The 27,550-nt window shown below is 39.8% G+C and overlaps 1 protein-coding gene across 5 annotated transcripts in view; it reads left to right on the top strand.

Moving 5' to 3' along the window:
* Nucleotides 1-27,550, top strand: part of ABCA4 (ATP binding cassette subfamily A member 4) — a 120,960-nt gene that overhangs the window by 57,847 nt on the left and 35,563 nt on the right. For all 5 annotated transcript variants that reach the window (XM_089515697.1, XM_089515699.1, XM_089515700.1 and 2 more), the window contains 9 exons: nucleotides 2,409-2,630; nucleotides 5,672-5,876; nucleotides 7,559-7,657; nucleotides 11,808-12,020; nucleotides 19,588-19,765; nucleotides 21,923-22,054; nucleotides 23,091-23,230; nucleotides 23,722-23,859; nucleotides 26,965-27,158. In XM_089515697.1, coding sequence (XP_089371823.1) covers nucleotides 2,409-2,630; nucleotides 5,672-5,876; nucleotides 7,559-7,657; nucleotides 11,808-12,020; nucleotides 19,588-19,765; nucleotides 21,923-22,054; nucleotides 23,091-23,230; nucleotides 23,722-23,859; nucleotides 26,965-27,158 — 1,521 coding nt within the window. The remainder of the gene's footprint in view (nucleotides 1-2,408; nucleotides 2,631-5,671; nucleotides 5,877-7,558; nucleotides 7,658-11,807; nucleotides 12,021-19,587; nucleotides 19,766-21,922; nucleotides 22,055-23,090; nucleotides 23,231-23,721; nucleotides 23,860-26,964; nucleotides 27,159-27,550) is intronic.

Below are 27,550 nucleotides of genomic sequence, written 5' to 3'. Positions count from 1 at the left end.
TAGCTGTCCTGTATTTCCTTCCCTCATAGATTTTCTGTGGTATTAAAATATTCTTTATACTGACCTGACAGAGCTGATTTTAATGGGGAAAAAAAGTATTCACTGGTCCAAAACACACTACAGAAATAATCCAGTTCAAGACTGCTTTAATTGCCCTGGCTCAATGTTAGGGAATTCTGGGAAATGTAGTTTTGTGAGACATTGAACCTTCTCTGTCAGAGAGCTCTGGTGCCACAATAAACTACAATTCCTAGAATTCCCTAGCACTGAGCCAGGGCAGTTAAAGTGGCCTCAAACTGGATTACTTATGCAGTGTGTTTTGGAACACTGTTTACTACCTTTTGTAAGCCTGTGTCAGTACCTGAACTGATATGAGATATCAGCTTTGCCATCCTGGGTTGGTCTGGCCAGGCATTTTTATAGTTATTGCTTCACATTTGGTACTACTGTGTAGTGATTACGTGTTAGTTTTGATTGCATACAGCAACAGAGGTGGTGTTATTTCTCTCCCTTTCCTCTGGACTGAGTCAAACTTCCCACTCAGGGTTCAGACTACTGTGTCCAGTATATTTTTCTTAGGCTGCATCTGCACTGCATAAATAATCTGGTTTGATGCCACGTTAATTGCCATGGCTCAATGCTACGGAATTCTGGGAACTGTAGTTTGTTGTGGCACCAGAGTTCTTTCTTGGCAAGATTTGTTCAGAGGAGGTTTGCCATTGCCTTCTCCTGAGGCTGAGAGTCTGTGACTTGCCCAAGGCCTATTCTGAATATGCATTACTTATTATTATTATTATTATTATTATTATTATTATTATTATTAGACTAGATTTTTGTGCCCCACCAGTTTAAATAAGTCCCAGGCTAATTCCTTCAGATGTGTTGGACTACAATTCCTGTTGCAACTGTTGTGATGGTTTGGAACACTGGAAGCAGCTATCTAACACATCAGCCTGAGTAAAACTGTACTAGTCCACCTTCTAAAAAGAAAATAATAATATAGTAAACCTGATTTTTCAAGCCCTCTTTTTCTGTGAATAGTTGTCTAGGTGAGAGAAAAGAGATGAATAGTCAGAGTATATTCTGATAATTCAGTCTTTGGGACTATAGTTGTCCCTCCTAATTCGTGAACTTGGAATTCACAAATTGGGTAATTTGCGAGGTCTCTCCTGATCCCTTTCATGCCTGGAACAGTTGATCCAGTCATCAGAGGGGTCAGGAGAGACCTCGCGAGGCCCCTTCTACCTTCCCTCTGATGCCCAGTTTGGGTGATCCAGGCAGAAAGACCCCTGCAGCACCCCTACCATGCTTGGATCGGTTGATCCAGGAATGACGGGTGGAGAAAGACCTGCACGGGTCCCCTCCGGACCCCTGCCATGCCTGTATCACCCGATCAAGGCATGGCAAGGGTGGTGAAAGACCCCCGTAGGTCCCCTTGGGTCCCCTCCAGACCCCTGACATGCTTGGATTGGGTGAGCCAAGCATGGCAGAAGCAGTAAGGGTCTTTCTATACCCCTGCCATGCCTGGATCACCCAATCCAGGCATGGCAGAGGTCGAGAGGGGACCTGCAAGGGCCCTCTCGTGGGGGGAGGGATTATTCACAATGTTTCCATATTCGTGGGGGTCCTTTGCTCCTAACCCCTGTGGAAGACTGTATTTTAATGCATTCCCTTCCAGGGATAAAAGCATCAGTTGAATTTATATATATATTGTGGGGTAGTGGTTTGAGTGTTGGACTATGACCCTGGAGATCAGGGTTTGATTCCCAGCTTGGCCATGAAATCCACTGGGTGACCTTGGGCAAGTCACATGCTCAGCCTCAGAGGATGGCAATGTCAAACCTCCTCTGAACAAATCTTGCAAAAAACAAAACAAAACCCAACCCTGTAATAGGTTCACCTTAGTGTCACCATAAGTTGGAAACACTTGAAGGCACACAACAACAACGAAAATATCCAGAGTCCTAATCATAACTCTGTAAATGTTACAGCAGTCTCTTGCACTAGCAAATATTTCAGCACCTTCCATGAATATTGCAGCACCACATTGGCAACACACACAACGGACAGAGCAAAGCACTACATCTTCCAGTCAGCCATGGACAACCATTGGGTGACCTAGGGCAAGTCATAGTCTCTTAGCCTTAGAAGTAGGCAATGGCAAACCTCTTCTGGATAAATCTTGCCAAAAAAATATCCTGTAGTAGGGTCACCATAACTTGGAGTTGTCTTGAACACACATAACAATAACAACTCAGATAATTGTGGAATGAATGCTCAAACAGTTTATGGGTAACTATGAACAAGAAAATGCCATTGATAAAAGAGTGACCTCTGGTGTACGCTAAATGGAAAGAAGTGATTAATTGGATATTTTCTTTTTCTTTCCCTTCCCTTTTCCAATGTAGTATGGCAAAGTGCTTCATTACAGCAACCCTCATCTCCTCTTTCTGTTCCTGTTGACCTTCACATCTGCCAGTATCATGGAGTGCTTCTTGCTGAGTACCTTTTTCTCCAAGGCTAATATGGCAGCTGCTTGTAGTGGAGTCATCTACTTCACTCTCTACTTGCCCCACATTGTCTGCTTTGCATGGCAGGATCGTCTGACTGCTAACATCAAGATTATGGCAGTAAGAAACCTTTTTCCACATCACTCTTTCTCTGCAGCCTACAGAATTTTTGTCACATATTCCTAACCCTTTCAAGCACTCTGTTTGTTTTTTTTAAAATATGTAAGCAGCTGTTGAGGCTCAGTGCTTCCATTTCTGGTTGTCTTCATAAAATTGCAGGATTGGGAGTAACCCACAAGAACATCTAGTGACTAGCTCAGTCCCTTTTTGATACAGGAAATCTATTGCTAGTCTACAACCTCCCTGATTGGTGACCATCCTACATAATCCTACTTCATAGTAAAAGATGGCTCGAGTTAAACATTAAACATCTGGCACATTTTGTGCAACGGAAAGCTAAATTATAGAACCTGGATAACTTGAGCAAATGTGTAGCATGTTTAAATTTTTTGCATCGCTTATTTTTTATTATTTTGACATCAAAATACCCTCAAAACATGGGAAAAGGATATACTGTGAGTACAAAGTTTATAATTATATAGTTATATGTAAGATCAAGTTATATGCAAGAGATCAATAAAAAAAGAAAAATAATTTCAATGTTTCTCAACTTTGATGTGAATTTTTGTTTATTTGTAAAGAGATTCATATTTAAGAAATGATTTTCATTCATTCAAAGCCCTGCCAGGAGAGGCTGAATATCTATTCTTTTACCTCTACACAAGGACTGCATTTCTCCTCTCACTAAAAGGAGTTAGATGCCCTCTGCTCATGGCTATGGCTGCATCTGCACTGCAGAAATAATACAGTTTGATACCATTTTAACTGCCATGGTTCAATACTATGGAATCTTGGGATTTCTAGTTTGTTGTGGCACTTCAGATCTTTGGCAGAGAAGGCTAAGTATCGCACAAAACTACAAATTCCAGAATTCCATAGCATTGGGCCTTGGCAATGAAGTTAAAGCAGTGTCAAACTGCATTACATCTGCAGTGCAGATGCAGTCCATATCTTCAGAATCCTCTTTTGAAACAGAACTCTCTTCAGTATGGCCAGTGGCTATGCTAGTGAAAGAATTATGGAATGCATAGCCTCCTAAAAAATGTATTTTTCTCAGTTCTATTTGGGAGCTAGTCAGAGTCCCATAGATGTACATAAATTCCTTCCTTCCAACCCTCCATCAACACACTAATTTCTTCCCGCTCTGAAGTTGAAAGTGAACCTCTGCCTGACATTGGATGGAAGCCACCAGAGAAACCTCCAGGAGGTAAAACATCTGTTATCTGATATCAGATCACCTTATCTAAGGTTGAGGCATCATTTACAACCTTGGGTGGGATTCTGTGTGCTGGGAAATGTTCCCAAGAACCATAGGGTTGCAGTGTCCAATTGATATTTCTAAAGGGCTGAGTGCAAATGACTTCCCAAGATTTGGTAGTAAAATTAGGAGGAAAGGAGCTTTTCCTCCAATATTCCCAGTAGTTGGAATGGGAAGGCAGAATTCTCCAATGTTGCATCAGAGAAGCACAAACAAGAAACTGCATAACATTTATAGAAAAGGTATTTTTTAAGTGGTTGACCTAGTTCTGTAAGCTTCAGTTAAACAGAGTGCAGGTTTTGCAGGGACAGTATCAATTAATCCACTTTTCTAGTTGCTTTTAAAATGTCCTACTTTCCCACTTTTTCCTGAGCTTACTTCACTTAATGTAAAGAGTTCAATGTGCAAAAGTAGTTTGCACTCAATCAACACAGCAGGGGGAAGAGAAAAGGAGGGAGCAGAATCTTGCCCTTCCCAGTTGGTTTAGGCAAAAACAAACTTGTACAACAGCTCCTAGCTTGTGTGTTCTTCCTCAGTAGTACCTTTTGTCATCTTGATTATGTTCTGATGTTGCTTGGCTACATACATCCTGCTTTTCATCTGTGAAATGTTGGAGGGTATGTATGCTTAGGATAGCAGCCTAATCTATCATAGTGACCAAGATTGTGTTAGAACTAGAACAGAGTTTGAGTGGAGAGTATAAGAGAAATAACAAAATGAAATGTGGATATTATTTTTCATTTGACTTTCTTTGTTTCCTTATGCAATTTAAACATAATAATTATAATCTGTGGGAAAAGATAGATACTCTTGAAATTGCAGTATTACCCTGAACCCAATATTAAACCCAATACGTTTAAATATAATGGAGTCTTTTGACACAGTGTTATACAAAACTGGATTTTAAATAAATCTGATACATAAAGAAATATAAGTAAACAACTGGAGTTATTACCCAAAACACACAAATTCCCCCCTTCCATGTTACCTATCAATGATCTCTCTTTCTCTATACATTTCTTAAAATAAGCAGTGTTTTAATGTAGAGACAGTGTACATGGTTTAGCTAGAGGAAAGCAAAAATAAAGGCATACACAAAGAAGGTGCATACATGTAGAAATTCTGAAGTTAGTTGTAAGCATTCTCACCAAAAAAAAAAAAAAAAAAAAGGAAGATAAGTAGATTGGCCACCACTAAATTCTGAGAAACTAAACAAAGAAAAAGCAGTGTGGTGTAGAATTCAAAGATATAGCCATGTTAATCTGTAGAATCAGTTCATGGAGAGATCTTTTAGCACCTTTGAGACTATCTGAAAGAATGAAACTGGCGGCGTGAGCTTTTGTAGACATCACTCTACTTCCTGAGATGCATTCATTTATGCATCTGAGGAAGTAGATTGAAGTATACGAAAGCTCATGCTGCCAATTTCTTTCTTTCAGTTAATCTCAAAGGTGCTACAAGATCTCTCCACAGTATGGTGTAATGGTTTGAACACTGGACTATGACTCTGGAGACCAGGGTTTGAATTCCTGCTAAGCCATGAAAACCCACTGGGTGATCTTGGGCAAGTCACACATCCTCAGCCCCAGAAAACCCTATGATAGGTTCACCTTCAGGTCACCATAAGTTGAAGGACTTGAAGGCATGCAATAGCAACTATTTTTAACAGGTGCTTCCCCCTTTCATTCATTTGTATGCCATATGTTAATTACTTAGTAAGAGTTATTTCCACTCTTTTGCCATTCCCCCAGCTGATCTCATGTCATTTGCCTTTCTTTTTCAGAGCTTGCTCTCACCAGTGGCTTTTGGATTTGGCACAGAATACTTGTCACGATATGAAGAGCAAGGACTCGGGCTACAGTGGGATAACATTCGAAACAGCCCTCTGGAAGGAGATCAATACAGTTTTTTGTTTTCTATGGAGATGATGCTCTTTGATGCTTTTATGTATGGATTGCTTGCTTGGTACTTGGACAATGTATTCCCAGGTATGGCAGTCACTTTGGTGCACCATTTAAATAAAAGTGGCCACACTGATATGTTCAAGGACAAAAGAAGTTAAAGATATAATGGATTTTATTTAGCATAGTAATAAATATAGTTATAGTTAGAGGTTGACTAATCAAGCATATTTAAAAACCCAGAATCATATATATACAGTCAATAGGCACAATGAGAAGGAAAGCTGGGATTTGGAAGTCAAACTTTATCTAGGTTCTCAAGTGCTAGATCAGCGGTGCTAAAACATATCACCTGATTATAAGCGCTTCAGTCACTGCTCTGCAGATGATCCCAAAGACTAGCTATAAGGTTTATTTTATAACAGGGAAAGTGATTCCTTCAGGGAGAGAAACTAGGAATTCCCCACAGTTCAAGAAACTTGTCTAGCCACATATTATATGTCTTGGAAACCCAAAACAAAGCAGCACAAAAGATCTTATCTATAGAATGAAAGCTCACACCTCATCACTGCCTTTCAGCTAAGACAGTTTTCCAAAATCAATGTTGCTTAGTACAAGGCTATTTCTGGGTCACGAACAAGAAAACTTTGTGTAGAAAGTACTACAATATGTTCCAGCTCAAGAAACTTTCATATCTATCCAAGGCAGAAATAGATACAGCCTTCTCCTTTGCTCAGTTCACCAATGAAAAGAATAAAAGAAAAACATCCTTAGTTGAGAAATATCTGGGCTCAGATCAGAATTTTGGGGGCTCAGAATGCAAGTCTGAAAGAAGAGGCAAGTTTTATAAAACTCTGAGTTAAAATCAAAGGTGAAAAATAACTTCTATCCTAATCTGCAAAGCACCCTCCCTTCCAGTATCCTGGTCTCAAAACACCCCCTTCTTTTCCTAGAGACCTACTGACTAGTGTTAAGAGCAATACAAGCTGAAAAGGAAAGAAGGTCTACTGTCCCCATTTTTACTTCCTTGGTGAACAGTAGTGTAGTGTGTCAGAGTGAAACTCCATGGGGGTTACAGTGGGAGAAAGGGGAACTTTATCTAAATGAGCTCCTTCATATTTGGGATTTTGGAATAATATTTGAGATGAAGATTTGCATGCAAGAATCGAGAGTCTAAACAGTGCTGTAATGACGTGTAGAGTGATAAATTGGTTTAAAGACTGTATAGTTCAACTTTCCTCAACCTGATGTCCTCCACATGTGTAAGACTACATCCTATCATTATACTGATATTATAGGAGCTGTAGTTTTAACCCATCAGGAGATGCTGTGTTGGGGAAAATTGATGCAGCTGTTACAAAATTAGCTGGGAAGTCCCCATTTCAGGGTTTGCTTCTTTTCCCATTTACAGTCTGCCTAATAAGTATTCAACTCTCCCCAGGCTGGGAATAATTTAATTCCTTAATTAAATTTAATTTTCAGTTTTGAAAACAAAGTCATCTGGAACCACATGGAATGTATTTATTCTTTTCTCCCTCCTCTGACCGAAAAAAAGAAAAGAAACTGAAACATAATCTTGAGAGCTGAGACTGGTCTTTAAGCACTGTGGTGGGTGGCTGCGCTTTGTTCTAACTTCTAATGTTGCAGCAAAGTTTGTTGCTAATGAAATGCCAAGTAATTATTGCAGTGCAAGATTTGCATAGATGAGGTTCTTCCCCATGGCAAAATACAAAGAGCTTACGCACCGTACCAACTTGTTTTTATTTCAGGAGACTATGGGATACCATTGCCTTGGTATTTCCCTCTGCAGCAGTCTTACTGGCTTGGGTCAGGGCACTCAAAGGCTGAGAAAACAACAACTGTGGATGGTGAGTTATGTAAAAAAAATTGTGTTCAAAAATAACTTAAGAACCATTGATCCGTTCAGAGGCAAATGCACTCTTGCATTCATTATGGAAGCCATTGAAAAGATTAGACACAGACATACAGTGGGAATCTGAGCAGGTGGCTTTGAACTCTGAGTGGCCCACTGTTATTAAAGTGCTGTTGGAAAAAGAGTCAGTGCTTTGTCTGAAACCTTTATAAAGCATGCTGGAATTAACGGGTGGCATGGGACTTGAGTGTCTCCTATTGGCATGCCTATCAGTGCTGACAAGGACTTTTATGACATCAGGGCAGAATATACCTATGAATGAGCAGAATATGATTCTGATCTTAACTGGGTTGCCACTGGGGTAACTCTTTACTCTGATGTCACTGTTTGCACAACTCCTTTGTCATCCTTCCACAAGTGGGACTATACTATTAATGTGTCACAAGAAGGTGCTACATTTGGCCCAGAACACAAAAAATACCCAGCATGTTTGCAAGAGGTATATTTGTACTATGCTTGGTACTGCAATTCTCCTACCTGGATATGATTTTCTGGGTAGGACACTAAATTATTGGAAGCAGCTAGACTCTCTGTGGATGCTTGGCTAGAATTTTGCCATATATTCTAAAGCAGCATCATGTGTCATGCCTAAGACAGGGGTGGGGGAATTCTGCCCCCCTGATATTCTTGAATTCTAATGCTTAACATCCCCAACTATTGTCCTTGAAAGGAATCCATACCTTTGACCTAGTAGGTAAAGAAGCAATATACATTTCGAGAGCCACAGGTTCTCCAGCTATATAATACGCCATCCTTGGCCTCTGATATATCAAAGGATGCACACACTACATCTTACATACAGAATTGGGTCTCACAAATTAACTGTGTAGGAGGTACTCTAGACTGGTTTGGTATGAATGCATAAGAACAATGATAAATTTAAAAAACAGGTTTCACTAAGAGAACTCTCTGGTCACCCAGCTCCATTTTTATTTTTTTTTGGAGAAAAAGACCCAAAATCCCCAAAGGAGCATGCCCACTCACTATGAGGTCAGAAATGATTCTGGAAATTGTAGTATAAAGTATAGCATTCCAAGCTTTGTCTTCATTGTTTTATCAAAGAATTAGACTACCTTGGTAATTCTAATGTTTGGAATAGGTGCATAAATGTACTTTTTCTTTGGGGTTTGTTTATTCAGCATTCTCAAGAACCATAGTAACACTTAGTGGCTATACCATAGAGAAGGGAAAAGAAAGGCTTCTCTTTGCATAGTCCTTCTGCTCCTCTCCCTTCTCACATAATAGTGCATCAGCCATAACAGGCCGTTTGCATCAAATTCTCAGCAGATGAAGGCACTTCTGGGCCAGCAGGGGACTAATCCTCTCTCTAAACACTCTGAAACCTCTCCCACCAGCATCATCCCAATCTCTACACATGTTAGGGTCACAGCAAAAGAGGCAGCAACATTGTTCCCTTTGAAAGGGATTTTCATTTTGTTGCAATCTCAGCTGAAAGTACAGCTTTCCCACTGGACATACTGTGAGAGGAATTCTGAAGGACAGAGGATAAGTCTGGTTATTCCTATTGACATCTCTTCTGTTTTCTGGCTTCCAAAATAAACAAATGTTGGAAAGATACTGCAAAGCTTCAAACAACTTTTGGAAGGTCTAGGGAAAGCTTATTGGAAGACATTGTTGAGACACACAGCATAGAATAAGATGCCATTTTTACTTTTTAATTTATCTTTTATTTTTATTTTTTTGTGTATTGTCTAATTAACTTTAAAAGAGGTTCTGCAGCCTTTGGGGTCTGAAAGGATCTTTATATTCAGAGAGAGAAAACAAGGACATTGGCTAGAAAGCATAATTTAAAATGTTGCAAAGTGCTGCTGTTTCACAACAAAGCATCTAATACAGTATGTCATTCATCCATATCATGCCTGTGATCTGCATGTCCATCCCTACCCACCTTTGTGTGTGTGTGTTTTTGATGCCCTACAGTGACAGTTAAATTTCTGCAACTGAATTTCAGGATGCTAGAAGTGCTTATAGCTGGGCAACAAGGCATGCAGTGACAAGATGTACACCTTGCTGTAAAGGCACATAGTGACTCCCCCTCCCCAAATTCCTAAAATTTGAGAATATGGTACGGTGGTAGCCATGTCAGAAGGTATGGCCCCTAGCAGATTTTTTTTTAGGGGGGGGGAGCAAGTCCCCACCCGCTCACACCCACTTTGGAATTACCATTTGGTTATTGCTTTATTGGCTCACCTGATTTTTTATTATTATTTTTTATGCACTGGCTCACTATTAGTGAGACAACTGAATAAATCTGAATAGTCCAACTGTTTTGTCCTACTACTGCCTATAGGTAAGTAATATGGTGACAAGTAGCTAGCACCAATATCTAGTCCTTGACTGTAATCCATGGAAGATATTTCATAACATATGTTTTAGTCTTTAATATGCCAGAAAACTAATGTAACAATCACCTTGTAAGTTGTTAACAAGGAAGGGACCCTGTGAAAGCTCACAACAGATATGTAAAGATGCCCGAAGGAGCAACAGCTGTCCCAGTACTTACTGGTTGGAGATGAATGTTCAGATCTACTTCCTTCTCCTTTTCTCCTTTGGCTGAGAAATGAAGAAAGGAGAAAGAGAAGAAGACGATATAGTTAATGGAAATAGGTGGAGACCCTAATGTGTTCCAGTTTGGCTACAAGCACAGCGAAAGTGAAAAGTGCAAAGACAAAGAGCACTATAGCATGTGGTCCTTTTGAGTAGTTTGTTGTGCCATTTGTAGTCAGAAGTTAACAAAACAGAGACATAAAATTGTAGGAGAGTCAGACACACCCTGATCACTGAAGCAGTAAGTACGCCATAAATCCAACACATAGCTAAATAGGAAACAACTTCATAGTGAGAATACCAGACATAGCTCAGTGTTATCATCTAGGCCTTACTTTACTACAAGATTTAGGAACGAAACTTCCTTTTGGCTTTGTTTGAAATCCTAGTTCTTTAATTAAGAAGATACTTCAGCCAGACAGATACTTAGCCCTAAACTTTGTTAGACAAATATAGTCAAAAGTCCTAGGCATTTGGTGGTTTACATAACTATTTTCTTTATTTTGAAAGAGCTATATTCAACCAAGCATACGTTATGGAGATCTTGCCCCCATTCCTAAGCTATCTTTTCTGAAAAGCTGCTTTTTAAATTAAGACTGAAATGTTCAGTTTTTGTTTGGGTAACAACAGTCCAAGAATTTATTTATTTCTTTTTAAATGGTTCCTTGGTGCAGCATCATTATAAAGGATGACCATTAAACAGTCAGTGGTCTGTTAGTGGCTTCTTCTGAGTAGAGGAGAAATATGAATATATCCCAGGTAGGCAGAAGAAGTAAGGTGCATATTTGCTTCCAAGAGCCTTAAAATTTATCATTTCTTAGTTGGATACCATATTCTCTTCATCCTATAGCGATCAGCATCCGCAATAAAATCTGTAGAAGAAGACAATAAAATTTCAGCTATGTCAACCACAGGATTCTTTAGGGTAAAGTGTCCACTGAGAAGAATTTTGTTCTTAAAATAATGGCTCTCTGTGCTTCCTGTTTAGAGGAGCCAGTCACCAACAATGAGGAAATTCAACAAAGAACACAAGAAAAGGACTTATGTCCTAATTGAAAAGTATTGATGTGAACTTAGAAATTATAGTATTACTATTGTTTAAATAGAAATGGAGAGCAGGGAAGATTATGATCGGATGACTTGTGTTCTTGCTCATTTTACTGTCCAGGTACTAATTGTTGACTGGCAATTTCAAGGCTCTTCCTCTTCATTCTTAGGGTTCTTTATCTTTACACTGGGCTGGGACTAGACAACCTTAAAAAAATAGAGACTTATCTTCTGATATCCTTTGTAAGACAGACCAGTTCCTACATATGGCCACGCTATTGCTGCTGTTGTATTGACTTCAGCATTTTACAGGCAGGATTGTGGTATATAGAAAGTCTATGTTCTTAAAATAAACTAATCTTTAAGACCCTGCAAAGAACAAGTGTTCTATTTTGTAACAATGTTTGTCATCTGATTTGAGGCTTAGTTATGGCTGTCCCTTAAAATAACTTTACTTTTGATTAACCTAGACAAAGGTTCAGAGAAGGAAGGCAATGTGGACATGAAGGATGAAGAAGAAGAAATAAGCCAAAGCTTGGCTACTGAGCCTAACAAGGGAGAGGACAAGACTGACAGCCAGAAGAAGGATGGTAAAGAAAACAAATGTAAACACAAAAGAAAAAAAGAGTGTGACCAGCAAGGGAAACCTGAGACAGAGGCAAAAGACAAAGATGAAATTCCTAGTAAGGAGAGAGAGGAGCGGAGTAATCGCGACTCATTTTGTGTTATACATTTGAAGTTTAATGTGCTTCTTTGTTTCCAGTCCATTTGTTTCTCTGTGTGTAGTGTGAATAACTACAGAGTGATGTAGCAAAATATGAAGGGATGTACCTTTATTGTTCAAGGACTGATCCTAACACAGTACAGGTATACTTCCATTAATGAAATAGATGTGTTTGTTGGTGTTAATTCTTTTTTAAAAAATTGGGTGCAAATGGCACAGTTAACATGGAAAGAATAGGGATAGATTCCTACACAGCAAAAGGGAAGCATAATTGAATGATTTTCAGCAAACTTTTTATTCAGAATTAACAATTTGCATATATGAAATGTAACAAACAGGTCAGGGATGCCTTGCATAAGTAAAAAGAAACACTTCTAGAGACCACTTGAAAGCTTCTTCCATAGATGATTTTTTTCTTTCTTTCACCAGACTCCACTTTTCTTATGATTTCGATTTTGGTGGTCAAGCTTATAGATCTATATTTTTAACATGGTGACTGTGGGTGGTGAGGCAGGCACACCTGCTTTCCCCTTTTCTCTCTGTTTTACTATTGATCCATGCTCAGTAAAGGATTCTGGAGACAGTTATTGTTTACTGCTTGTTACTGGGAAGTAGACACAGGATAAGGAGAAAATGTGGGGGCTGAGTGGGCATAAAAACATTTTGTAAAAAGAAGCTTCTTTGTCAGAGGCTTTGTTAACTGAGGTATGCATGTAATTGGCCATCATACAATTTTAAGGAATCCTGTCACTTATCCATTTGAGTAAGTCTTCTGTTCCTGTGTGTGTGTGTGTGTGTGTGTGTGAGCTTCCCTTTTAAGAAACCATCTTCTGAATGCCAAATATGTCTGAGAGTCAATTTGCACAGTTGGCAGAAGTAAGTAATAGTTCTTCCTTGCCTGTATCACCTGAGGATACAGGCGCATGGAAGTTTCTCATAGCTCAGTGACAACCCATCCATGTAATATTAGATAGATATTGATTGATTTAAGTTATATCCTACTTTTTCACGGGACTAGGTCTCAAGGCAGGTCAGAACATGATTTTTTGTTTAGATAGACAGAATAGATAAATACGATAGACAGAAGTGTGTATGTGTGTGTGTGTGTGTGTGTGAGAGAGTGTGTGTGTGAGAGAGAGAGAGAGAGAGAGTAATTGAAAAACAATTGACAGCTGGTATTACTATGAATAAAGAATCAGACATTTAGCTTCCAGCTGACATCACCAAAGAAGACAGAAGCCAAAATATCTCATTCTTTATATATCTTACCATTTCCAGTTATTTCATTAAATTTATAATCAGTTTTTACAGTTGATTGTATAATTCTGGGATCCAGGTTGTACTTTTTATGGTGCACTAACACACACACAACCACACACACACTCGCACTTACACACATGCTAAACATGCTACTTTTGTATACCAAATTAAAAGACATGTCACCACCTCAGCAGCCACAAAAGAGCATGAGACAGCAACACAAGGCACAGCACTAGCCAACACCAGAGCCACGTGGTAGGCTTTCTCCAATATTTAATAAGGCCACACCCCTATAACTATAAAAGTAAATCAAAAGTATGGATTACACAACAAAAGGAGTTAAGCAGCTCGTCATTATGTTACAACTGTAACACTTGTTGATATGACATGCTTTCAAGTTGACGCCAACTTTTGGCGACCCTGTCATAAAGTTTTCCTGACAAGCTTTATTCAGAGGGGTTTGCCATTGCCGCCTTCTAAGGCCAAGAGTGGGTGACTTGTACAAGATCATCCAGTGGAGTTTCCCATACACAATCAGGAGTTCAGGCTCTGGTCTCCCAGAATTCAGCACTCAACTACACCATACTGATTGTTGCCATGGAGCATAGGTCTCAGTTGTTGTGAAAATAAATTAGTTACAAGTAATTTGTTATTTGTTAACTATAGTAGTTACATCTATGCTCTGCATCCTGTCAATTGCAATGGTACAGCCAGGAAAAGCTTTACCCCTTCATTCTGCCAAATTTATTAAGAATCCTTCCCCCATCAGCCAACAGAAATAATAGCACTTTCCCAAACATGCTTTTGGAGCCTCATATACATGGCCAAACCAATGTGTTTGGGAGTTTTTACTTGTTAGTAATTAAACATCATGCATTGTGGATCCATGTCCCAACTGTTTCTGGTATTTATGCTTATATGGCATCACTACTATCATTGTTGTTTTAACATTTGGTGGTATATACCAATGCTGTCCTTTAAATTACCTATCAGTACCTCTTAATGTTGACATCTGTATGCAAATGTACTAGCACCTGTACACCACTAGCAGCAAATACTGAGCTGTGGCACCTTGCGTCCTCTCCCAAAGGAGAAGAGAAGGAAGAAAATCAGGGGAGTGATGTTTGCTAGGGTCTGTGGCTCTCCATTCTTACCTGTGCCCATGAGCATACCAGGGAGAACAAAACTTCCCAGCAATAAATACAAAATACACATTCCAGTGGCATCATCAGGGTTGGCATCACTTGGTGCGGTAACTCCCCCCTAGACATACACCCATTCACCTCCTCCTAGATCACATCATGCAGAATCCTTAGTATTTTTTGTACAGTGCACCTGCAAGCTCGCCATATGCAGATTTGAGGTTACGTGGATGGTGAGCCCTAATATGGCGAATGGGGTACTGATAGGTAATTTAAAGGACAGCATTGGTGTATACCACTAAACGTTACTTCCAGGGGTTCCCATAAAAGGCCTCTACTCAGCAGCTCATCTCTGATCCAGAACCTTCACGCATGAGGAAATAGTAGCTACTCATGCAGGCAAAGGTTAACTTCTACCCATAGAGAGTTCCAATGAAACTGTGTAGCTTAGGGGCAGAACAGGCAGCCACGAAGGAACGGCCAGAGTCTGTGATCAGGCTGGGACTGTGGTAACCACATGGCCACTGTCGCTGGTCCCAAGCCACATGCCACAGTAGCTGAATTAAAACGGCTCTTTTTTGATCCGGTCCTTTGGACCAGATCACAGCATTGGAGCAGCTTCTGGCTGCTTTGGGGGTGTGCGTCATCAATGCCACACACCCCAAATGGCCGAAAGCTGCTTCATTTGACCTGTGTGTTTCAGGCCTAAGTCTTTTCCATTGGAAATCAAAACTGCACCATTGTTTATTGATTCTTTGTTGGAAGAAAATTATTTTATCCCCAGGGCTTCAGAGAGTTGAGAGAACAAGAAAATCTGAAGTAGGGCTTAAAAACAAACACACCCGAGTAATTAAATTATTTTTAAATATATATATAAGGAACAGCCTTTTGGGCAGCTCTGTAGTTGTAGTTAATGGAGGTAAAATATGTTTAAAATGGCTGTGCACCCTGTTCACTGTACATCTTTGCACTACTTAGTGATTCTGCCATTGAGAGCAAAAAGAAAAGAAATTCCCTGAACAGTTTAAACAATCCTGATTCAAACTGTGATGATGGGTGAATGAAAGCAGAGCAGTTGTTCAAAAAGATCTAGCCTGTCCACAGACAGAGATCACTTAATCAAACCTCCTCTTTGCACCTTGTTATCTTAGCTTATTTAGCTCTTCAGATCCCAGTTTCTTACAGTAGCAAATGCTCTAGAAACTGACCTGCCTCTGACTTAGAAGAAATATCTGGCATTCCCCTTTCTAACCTGTGACCTTTAGGGAGCTTGTGCGATGGCTGTGTTTTGAAAAATATTAATTAAGACAGATGGGAAAATAGTATAATTCTTTGAATGAACAATTTCTTGGACTGGACATTCTCCTTTGTTCCTTTTCTTTAATAGGGATGTAATTTCTTTGCTAATTTTGTTCTCAAAGAAAACGAGTAATTTTAGCCATTTATTCCTTCTGTTAAAAAGTCTTTAAAAATTTCACAGTTTTTCAGACTAGTCACAGTTTTTTACATATTCAGTATAAAATTGTTGATTTTATATTACACAGAAAACAGCACTTTCTGCATGTAAAGTAAAATTTCCTTGCAGAAATATATTTTCTACACAGAAAATGCTGTTTTCTGCACAGAATATGCTGCAGTTGCGGACATTTTACACAAAATCTACATGCAAGTTTTTGCCTAGAAAACAACATTTTAGCACAGGAAATAGCACTTTCAGCCCAGAAAATAATGTTTTTGTACAGATTGCTTCTCAGTGCAGAAAATGATATTGTTGTGCAAAAAAATGATACAAATTTTGTACAGAATAAGTCGCAAACTACAAAGAGTCTTATCAGCCCATGATTATTCTTGCTCAAAAAACCTATTCTTCAACCATTTTTGCTATTTGTGAGATTTAATCCTCGTTTAGAAGACTCCACTCCCTATCTGCAGCATATTCTGCACAGAAAATAATATTTCTACAAAGAAATTTTACTTTACTTGCAGAAAGTGCTCTTTGTAGAGGAAACTGATTGAGAAGGTAGAGAGCAGGTGTGTGTAAGAGAATGGGACTGAGTGGCTAAGGCCATTTCTTCACTTACAGAATACTGTGGGCTACCTCTGGAGTATTCTGACCCTGAATTCCCCTTATATTTGACCTGCTCTCTTTTGTTGTGGGTGTTCAGCTCTTGTATTGAACGATAGGCATCTGTCTTCCCACCTGTTAGTCTCCGGGTGCCATTGCCAAGGTGAGAACGAAGCACCCAGCCATTTTATCAATGCTGGACACTTCGTTCTGATCTCAGGAAACAGAGGGAAAAGGCAGCCACAGTGATCACTGGGAAAACTGAAAACTTGCAACAAATAGTGGGTTTTTAGAGTGTAAGGGGAGGTAGCCCCGAACTGAGTGCAGGCATCATGAAGACAGTCTGGACCTGATCAGGGTTTTGGCCCTGTATCATGTAAATAGGATGCAGCAGGCCCACGGGGAAGATTGTAGATAAGCCCTAAGAGAATGCAAGCTAGCATCTCTCACCAGTACACATCAGACAGAGGGGGTCCAGTCTGTTTCTTAACACTGCCAAATTTGTCGCAGGAAAGATAATAGAATCTGAGAGTTGAAAGAGCTGCAAGAGCCATCTAATCCAACCCCCTGCCATGCAGAAATATATGTAGCTTGGTCAGGTCTATACCTGGTACTACAATGTGGAGGGTTTTTTTAGTCTTACAACTTCCCTTTACTTTGCAGTTGTTAAAGTTGCAACCTTAAACTGTAATCTGCACTTTCATGGGAGAATGGAGAATTGCTGTGTCAAGAGCCCTAGAATGAGACTGGAGAAGGGTGGGAAATAAATTGTCAGGAGCTGCTAGAATACCTGAACTGCCACCTTATGCTGTGAGCCAGTGGGGTGCAGATTGCAGTTTCTCAGTAAAATGCCCTCAGGCCCTGGACTGAATCCACCCACTTAGGGTGACCATTGGAGTATTGGAGGGCTTCCTATTCCTTTCTGATGCCACAAAATCTCACCAAGCATAGCACCAAATCTCTAATTCTGACTTGCTCTTTAACTTACCTCCTACTTCACTTCTGGTTCTGTTTAAAAACAGATATTTCCTTTCCCCCCACCAATCTTGGCATAGATGTATCCGAGAAAAATGTGAGCTAATGTAATTTTAAAGCAGAGTCACTGTCCAGACTCCATTAAAAATACACAAAAAATCCCAGAATAAGCTTAGATTTTAAACAATATACAAGACCACAATGAAAGTGAATGCTATTTAGAAACCAGGCCCAAACTCCACTTTGTGTTCAAAGACTAATAAAGAGAGTGCTCACTTCATTTTCTGATGTGAGCCATTTCATTGGCAAGCAGAAAACATCTGGAAGTTTCTTATGGACCATTGCTGCTGAACATTTAATTATTTTCATTCAATTGGAGAAAATGTCACTTGTGTTAGTTAAACACAGGAGTTTCTCCCATGAACAAATAAACTGGCTTACCTCTTCTGGCTTAAATTCAGGATCTGGGATGCCCCTGGATGTTATCATACTTAAATCACCACCTATCTTCTTCTTCTTCTAATAATAATAATAATAATAATAATAATAAAAACAACGGTAATAAAATTTTATTTATATCCCCCCTCTCCATCAGGATCTTGCCGAGATGCCACTGCCCAGATGCATCCCGGGTCAAAGCCTCGCTCAGCCAGCACTTTTTCAAAGTCGTGGAGCTTCCAAATTCAAAAATTGTCTGGCTGAGTGAGGCTTCAACCCGGGATGCATCCAGGCAACAGCATCCCAACTAGATAAGCTGCTATTTAGGTATGAAAATATCCAGGGGCAACCCAGATACTGAATTCAAGCCAGAAGAGGTAAGACGACTTCACTTCAAAGAATCTTTTTTTATTAGGGTGGGAGAGCCTTAGGCATTTCTAGCCAAAGGCATATCCTTGAATTGGGGCATACCCAGACTGGAATGGCTGCCTTTTCCTTAACAATTTATCTGATACTGGGGGGAAATTAGTAAACAATCTTCATGGAATCCACTCCCACTTATAAATCCTGAGACATTTTGGATAAACATAAGTCAACAGGCTCTGATTTACATCTACATGTATGCCCATGGGGATGGTTTACTTCAAAGGCTAGTTTTTTGGCTCACAGTTAAGTAAAATAAAACAATCTCTATGGTGGCATTCAAAATGGCAGTCTTAAGAGCTCTGTCCTCTGGACAGCCTGCAGTGATTGTGGCCTTGATCTGTCCTGTTGCACAAGGGTGATATTCTCCCACTAAGACAAAAAGACTATTGTGTTATTTTAAACCATGGTGTTTTTGTTCTGTTCTCTTTTTTCAGGGGGGAAATGTGTGCATCTGGACAGATGGCTCTTTTTCATGCCAAATGTCACAGTCTCTAAAGATAACAGACCTGTTCCTGCAGTCTCTGAAGGAGGAATGTGCAACCTTTGGTTGTCCAGATGTTCTGGGCTTCAGCTCCCAGAAGCCCAAACCAAATTGGTCAATGGAGAGTCAGAGTTTCCTCACTTCTTCTCTAAAGGCTAGCACAACACAGAGGCCACTTTAATCTTATCTGATGTATGTCACTGCATGGCGAGTTGTTTGTGTGCATTTGCTCAAATTGGACAGCATATTTTTAGGGGCTTTTTAAATGTACTAAATGTGCAATAAATATGTGGTATCTTTAATGCCAAGAAGGGAGAGAGAGAGTTTTGAGATTTCCTCTCACAGGTACCAACACATCTTGGCAGGCTTTAACTTCTGTATGCCTTGACTTTGAGAGTTGGGTGTCATTTACCTCTCTGCCTTGAGCAGCAAAATATGAAAATGTTTATGGGTCCAGGGCCAGGCAGGTCCTGGACCCATAAACAATGTGGCATCAGTTCAGCTGCAATGGTCAATTTATATTACACTGTTTCCAACAGTTTCTAAAAAAGCCTTTGCAGCTCTTTAATATTTCCCCAGCTTACAATAGTACAACTCAAAAACAGTTGTGTACTTTGAATGGTTGTGGTATGGCTACTGCTTCTAGTATTGTGATGTGTTGTGCTGTGTGAACACTGTGGCCAAACAACTCAGTTCTGCATTCCTTATGTTTTACAAAAAAACACCTTTTTGCATCAAGCAAACGTTTACTTTGAAGAAGAGCCTTCAGGCCTGGTTCCAGGTGTGTGCATTGAAAACCTGGTGAAGATCTTTCCCAATTGCTCCAAGCCAGCAGTAGATGGAATGAATATTACTTTCTATGAAGGTCAGATCACAGCTTTCCTTGGCCACAATGGAGCTGGGAAGACAACCACAATGTGAGTCAATATGAGATAAGGTTTCTACTAACCCTCAATTAGATATAAAGTTTGTACATGGCTTATTTTGTTTGTTTCAATATTTTTTTTTGTTTTTTCATATTCAATAGCCATAAATTTGGTCCCCTTGAACACTAAGGATTTCAGACTAAGTAGCAAATCTTCAAAAATGCAGCTGACTGTCTTGTTCACTACAGAAGATTGTTCTTTCTCTCCTATCTTAACTAATGTAAATTATAAACTCGTATCACCCTCATGTTGACTTCAGGAAGAGAAAGGGTGGGATTTTTTCCAAGACAGCCAAGACCTTGGAAGAAGGAAATGCCTGTCTTATAAATGTGGAAGTAATAGGAGAAACAAAAGCAGATGTCTCTCTGGAAGAGCAGCATTTTCCTGGGGTCAGTATGCTCAGAGAGACGGGGAGTCTATTGTCTGAAAGAGATGAAAAAACTGTGAAGTCAGCAAAGCTGATATGCCCCTGAGGCCCAGGGGAGTTCCAGGTGCATTGTTTTGCAGGGATCTGGACAAACATTTCTTTGGCTTTCAGTTTCCATTGTCCATAGTTTTCTTTGGAGTATCTGTGATATGCCATGGCCAGGTCAAAATTTTTAAATCTGTGAATATTGCCACAGTGGTGTCCCTCTCCTTCTTCATATGATTACAGAGATGGAAAGCATCTCAAAGGTCCTCTAGCCTAACTCCTTGCCAAAACACAAGCTTCCTGATAGGTAGTCTCTGTTTAATAACCAACTTTTAAAATTGGTTTAACTTTTTAAATTGTTTAATTTTAAAAATGTTTTATATATATACATTTTAATGTTGTACTGTTTTAAACTGTATTGTTTTTAAATTTGCTATTAGCCGCTTTGAGTCCCTATGTTGGGAATAAGGTGGGATGTAAGAAAATAAGTAAACAAACAAACAAACCATCAATGGTTATTCCATCATCTTCTGAAGCAGTCTGTTGCACTGTCAAACAGCTTGTACTATCAAGGAATTCTTCCTATTCTTCAAACTAAATCATGGTTTTTGTCATATGGACCCAGTGTAACCCATCTTTTCTGAAGAAACAGAAAATGAATTTGTACCCCTTGACTATGGAGTTTATTACATTGGCTTTGCTCCTGCGATAGACATGGAATGTAACTTTAAGAAAGCCCATCTCATCACATTTCCCCATTGCTGGACAGTACGTAGCCCACAGGCAATCTGCCGCAGCTTTTCAAGAATGGGGAAATCCTGTTTTTGAAAAGAAGCGGGAAAAGCCCAGAGAAGCCCAGGTTGCATATAGGCTGCGTACTGTTCAGTGATGGGGAAATGCAATAAGATCCACCTTCTTAAAATTACATCCTGCATCTATTCCAGGAGCAAAGGCAATGCAATAAACTCCTATGTTGCAGCACTTCAAGATGGTCGAGTAGCTTTCACTATCCTTAGGAGATTCTGACAGAAAAGAGTCATGCTTTATGTTCCCTTGGCGCCAAACTTGAAGTTATCTCTGCAAATGTTTGGCCCCAATCCTGTATTTGATGAGAGAATAGGACACTGGTGTGGGAGGCACTTACATCTGGTAATTTTTTCCTCCAAATACCTCTGTTTGAGGCAGGGGACAGTTATCTTCAAAATACAGTAATGTCACAATTAAAACACACTCACACAAGCACTCTTCCACTGCACCTTGCACCACCATTATCATAGTTATCTGAACCAAACTCTAGCTTCCTCAGACTTCATGTAACATTGTGCAAGTTTTTAACAGACTCTTCAGTTCAGATAACTTTATTTTTAGCCTGGGAAAATAAGAAATCTTTGCCTTATATCCTTCCTCTTTCCACTTTCCTTTAATTATGCAGCTCAGCAAAACTAACAACATAGCATGTGTTCCTTGACTTTTTATATCAGTCAGCATCTTAAGATTAGTTCCAGCAAGCTGATTTTTAAAATTTCATTAAAATGTTCACACTGTATTTTTCAAGAGCTACATAGACCCCAAGCACAACCTAGTGACCCTCTGATAACACTGGTGATGATGGTGATGACAATGATGTGACTATTTTATTGATTATTATATACAGTATTATAATAATTTATAATGTGCCATAAAATATACTTATGCTTACTGATAAGCATTACACGTTTCCCACAATGTTTTGCTAGGTCTGTCCTCACTGGTCTGTTCCCACCTACATCTGGAACGATATTGGTTGGTGGACAGGATATCCAGACACACATGGACTCTATCCGACAGAATATAGGCATGTGCCCACAGTACAACATACTGTTCAATCAGTAAGTGCTATTGCTAACTTTTTCCAAAGTGTGAAGGTATGCAGCTTAAATTCTATAATAGCTTCAATGATGATTTCTTTCACATTACACAGTTGTAGTGCTGATTCCTGCTCAATCCTGGGATTTGTAGTTTGGTGAAGTACTAGAGCTCTTAACAAGAATATTAAGTACATCTCCCTAAACTGCAAATCCTAGGATTCCACAAGAGGAACAATGGCAGTTAAAGTAGAATTAAAGCACTATAATTATTTAGCGTGGAAGAGACCTATGTTACGGAAGGCCTCTATTCTTCTCTACTGGCTTCCAAACGGAGTCCTGAGATGGATTATTCTCACAGTATCCCTGACCAGTGGCCATGCTGGGTAGAGCTTAAGGGAATTGAAGTCCAACAATATTTAGACACCCAGGTTTTGCAATTACTGGTCAAGTTGCTACCACTCTGCTGTAAGTCATTTTTTAATGTTTACTTTGAATTGCTTCTTCCGTCTTTAGACCAGAGTTTTCTCATATGATAAAGGGGAAATGGATTAGGCAAAAATTTCAGGATTTACACACTCAAAATCATTGTCTGATCCTGGAAATGAAGTTTGTGTATGTTGACAAAGAGCTACCATTTTAAGATACATGATTAAGTGCATTGCAAAAATATCTGCAGCAAGATAACCTTCTATCTTCTGAGCCTACAAATAGGCTTTTCAATCAGTTTATTTAATTTGTATTTTTGCAGAACCCCACCCCACCCTACACATGTATACTCTGTTGGACTGTGGAGAGATAGAGGTTTCATGGAAACTAGTGTACTTAGTTTTCCTTCTGATTCTATATGCATATTTCTTTTGTCCCATGTCACCTCTGATTTTCAAACAAGACAAATACCTAAAAACCAGAAGTGAAATGAGTATACATGCAAGAGCCATATTTCCTCTTTCAACCAGATTCAGTTCTGGGATGGGGAGCTATTGCCTCTTGTATCTTCAGCGCTACATCATTCTTGTTTCTTTTCGTCAATTAAAATAACACTTTTTGTTTTCTGTAGCCTAACTGTTGCAGAACACATCTGGTTTTATGCTCAGCTGAAAGGGAAGTCCAGAGAAGAGGCGGAATTCGAAATGGAGATGATGCTGGCAGACATAGGTCTTCCACATAAAAGAAATGAAGAGGCTCAAAATTTGTCTGGTAGGTACCCAGGAGTTTGCCCTCATAGGCTTATGGGCACGGAGAAACTCTGATTGGTTAAATAAAACTGCTGGATAACCATATTTCATTTAATAGTGGTGAGTTGTGTTCTTACAGTATCTGTGCTTCTCCTGAGTTGTGTATGTATTGCCGTTGCCAGTTCTAAAGTTCACATTTTTATACTTTTCATATTTTTGTATGTTCATGTTTAACTGCCTTAACTATTTAGTTTGCTAGCTGCTTTGACAACAGTTAGATGCATCTGATGAAGTCTGCTCTGGCAAGCAGAAAGTTTATCCCAGAACATATTTGTTAATTTTAAGGTGCAGGAAGATTTCATAATACATTTACTAAGATATTTGATGATTGTCAAAATGCTAGTACAGTACATACTTCCAGGAAGGAACCTTTCCTCCAGTGGACCTGCTGCTTTCTCCTGTGAAAAATATGCCGCTTTTGTTTTTCAGTTTTGTCCTGTTTTTCCTACGTAGGTGGCATGCAGCGAAAGCTGTCTGTTGCCATTGCTTTTGTAGGCGACGCAAAAGTGATTGTCCTTGATGAACCCACTTCTGGAGTTGACCCTTATTCCAGACGTTCTATATGGGACCTCATATTGAAGTATCGTTCAGGTAATTTGGCTCCAAGAAAAATACCTGTGGATTTTTATTTTTATTTTTACATGCACACATTTAAATAGTTTATGGATTTCAGGTGAAACAGACTGCTCAGTCTCTTGCAAGCCAAACCTATATTTGTGTAGGTTCAAAAGCATGTAAAAGTGCAAGCAGTTAAATAGATACTACTTCGGTGGGAAATGCAACAGTGTTCTTGCAGTCATGCCAGCCACATGACCGTGGGATCATCTTTGACAACACTGGCTCCCTCGGCTTAGTAGCAAAGATGAGCACTGCCCTCTACAGTCGGACATGACTTGTCAGTCATGTCAAAGAGGAAACCTTTACCTTTTCCTTTTTATGCTTTGTGTAGGTGCTAATAATGAAACCTTCTCTCAGAAGGTATCATAAGGTACACATCCCAAAAATTGAAAAGAGAGCAATGTTTGACAGCTTCTGGGTATTGCACACCTGCAGTCATGTACACTGAGTAAATCCTTTGGTTTCAGCAGATTAGCTGTTAATTGAACAGCTGAATAGGGCTGACAGGGCTAGATAATGCACTTTCCAGGTGTGGGGAGAGTACCTGTCCTAGTGTCTCAGCTTTACATAGGTTGACCCATTTTATTAGTTGTCAGGCTCTTGCATGTTAAATCCTGTAAGGCTGTTAAGTAATGTCTAATTATAGGATAGACTAGAGGCCCGCAGCAAGTGTTCTGGCAGGCAAATTCCAATGCACTTAACCCCGTATTTACCATCTTCTATCCACCCACCCAGCAAACTATCCTAGCACTTTACTGGCACACTAGTCTAAAAACCTAATCATTGCCAGCCTGATGCCTAGATGGTAGGGCTTGTAGTCCATTTTAAAAGAGACAGTCTCCTTGTTTGACTGAAAAAAATAATTGAATAACCCAATTTAATTTAATGTAGGTGATGGTGGATTATTACAGTGTCTATGTTTTCTCCTGAGTTTTGCACATATTGCACTGCCAATTTTGAAACCAATTTTTATAGTCTACTTAGTTTTCCTCATAAAAGTCCTATCAGAAGAAGCATCTGATGTTTTCACGGGGATTTTGTGTAGTGATAAATTTCAAGGAGCAAGGTGACGCCAGGTTGAGTACATGATTTTAGACATTAATTAAAACCTAGGTAAGGGATGAGTAGCAGCAAGAAACAGGCACCTGAGTTCCTTTTGTTGCTCATTCCAGAGAAATAGACCATATTAGAAATGAGTCCCTGCCACATGACCTATAGCTTTTTAGGTACAATATTGGTACAGTACTGGGATGATTTTAAGTTAAGCATCAGAATTTGGCTTGCAGTGGTTTCTTGTCTGCATCCGAGTTTCTTCCCCAGGCATGGAAAAACTTTTAGCAGCTAATCAGAGAGAAGAGATTCTCCTCTCTGAAATGTTGTTCAGAGACAGAAGTTTTCCTTGATGTGTAGTGAGGAAAGGTGGCAAACTATAGATGTGAGAACAGAGTGATCACTCCTTCCATGGGCAATTTTATGCATGCTATCTCCCTCCCAATTTCTTCTTGCATGTTGTCTGGTTATGTGTAAATAGGATGATGTGAATCCGTCTGTGTGAATCCTGCCTGTCTGTGTCTCCGTCTAGCTAATCATGCCAGGGCCATGGACCAGCCATATACAGTCAGCCCTTCGTATACGTGGGGGTTCCATTCCAGACTCCTCCACAGGTGACAAAAAATGCAGGACCTCGAGTCTCATTCTAAAGCACAAACATAAGAAGAAAAAGAAACTGAAGGAACACTCTTCACCTCAACCTTCTTCTTTCCATTTGGTTGTTGAAGTTATAGCTGTAGCTGAACCATCTACTCCCCTCCAGAGATAGTTTTTTCGTGGGGCTGTGTTGCCTCCCTTACAGGTTTCTCTGTAACAGTGTACTGTCATGATGGAGACTGTTTCCATCTAGGACAGAAGGTCAGATGATCATGCTTCAGTGGGAGAAATACAAGAATCTTTTGTAGTTCGAGTTACTGCTTCTCCGTCTGAGAAAAACCTCTTCTAGCAATTCCATCTCCACCTTGACACCAACATTGTTACCATTCCAGGTCATGCTCAGATTCTAGTTCAGACACCAATTCAACTTCTTCATATCCTTATTAGTGGAGTAGACAATATCATCAGTCTCATCTATGCCTGTCCATGGCTGATGGTATTGTGGCTATTACTGACACAGATCCTTTTCTTGGGAATTTTGCTATTCTGATAACAGCATCTCTACCACCTGTTCTGAGCATTATACTTGCCACTATAGAAATGAGGCTTCCTTGACATGACACGCAAGATGCAAGAGACACAGAAGCCACAAATAAGGAGGACAGGTTACAAGCCTGTAACTGTAGTTCACTGAGTGGTCTTTTATGAACTCACACTACCCTACCTGTTCTCCCCTTGTCGTGTTTTGCTGGTCCACATGGATGGCTGCATCGGCATCCCATGGAATTGGCAGGTTTTGATGGGAAGCCCCGCATATATGACTGCTGAAGGTGGGTGGGGCTGCCACCAAAACTCTGATAGAATGCTCCAAAAGGTGCACTGCACAAGTACAGGATACCCCATTTGTGTGAATTCACAGATGACCACTAAAAAAACTACAGTTATAGGTATGTGACCTGTCCTTCCCCATTCCTATTTAAGGTCTTATATGCTATTTTTGGGCTATACGTCAACAGCGTTATACAGTGGACCCTTATCTTACACAGGGGATCTGTTTCGGACCCCCCCCCCCCAATGTAAGCCAAAAAACACGTATGCTTGAGCCCCATTCAATATAATGGGGCTTGTGCTTGCAGCGTGGCAAAGTGTGCACGCCACGGGCACATACGCCATTCATTCCTTTGCTGCATATCTTCAGCATAAGCTGAAATCCACATATAGTGCACCCGCATCTGGCATGGGCGTACTGTACAGCCTGTACAGAAAGATCATTGATGCAGGATCTGCTCTACTCAAGACTCCTTTCAAGACCCAGTAATGTATGATCAAAGCCTTCCCTTCAGAAAGTATGGTACTGATTCTCATGCCCTATATACAATTGTGGTGTTAGACTGAGAGTGACTTTATGTCTCATCTGTTTCTTCCTTTCAGGTAGAACCATCATTCTCTCTACCCACCACATGGATGAGGCAGACATCCTTGGAGACCGAGTTGCTATCATTTCCAAAGGAAAGTTACACTGTTCAGGATCTCCTGTTTTCCTGAAGAACTCCTTTGGGACAGGTTTTTATCTCACCTTAGTCCGCAAAATGAAAAACATCCAGACAAGTGGAGGAAATGATGGTGTAAGTGTTTTTCATTGGATTCCACAATTGATCTTCCATCACCACCTTTCATAACCATGCCTACTACATCCCCCAAACACACTCAACCTGATCCTTAAATCAGGATACTTATGCTAGGGGAAACATAGTGGTTCCCAGTAAGCAAAGGGGTCAGGCAAGGCTACAGCCTATCACCCTACTTGTTTAACTTATATGCTGAAAACATCATAAGAAAAGCAGAATTAGAATCAGAAAATGGAGGAGTTAAGATAGGAGGAAGCAACATTAAACATATGATATGTGGATGACATCATATTATTAGCAGAAGATATTCAGGAATTAAAACAGTTAATAAGGAAGGTCAAAGATGAAAGTGCAAAGGCAGGTTTAATGCTGAACATAAAGAAAACAAA

Source organism: Sceloporus occidentalis, unplaced genomic scaffold, assembly GCF_023333645.1.
Source record: "Sceloporus occidentalis isolate IW3139 unplaced genomic scaffold, rSceOcc1.0.p SCAF_3, whole genome shotgun sequence".
Lineage (NCBI taxonomy): Eukaryota > Metazoa > Chordata > Lepidosauria > Squamata > Phrynosomatidae > Sceloporus > Sceloporus occidentalis.
This window is presented reverse-complemented; position numbering and strand designations above follow the sequence as displayed.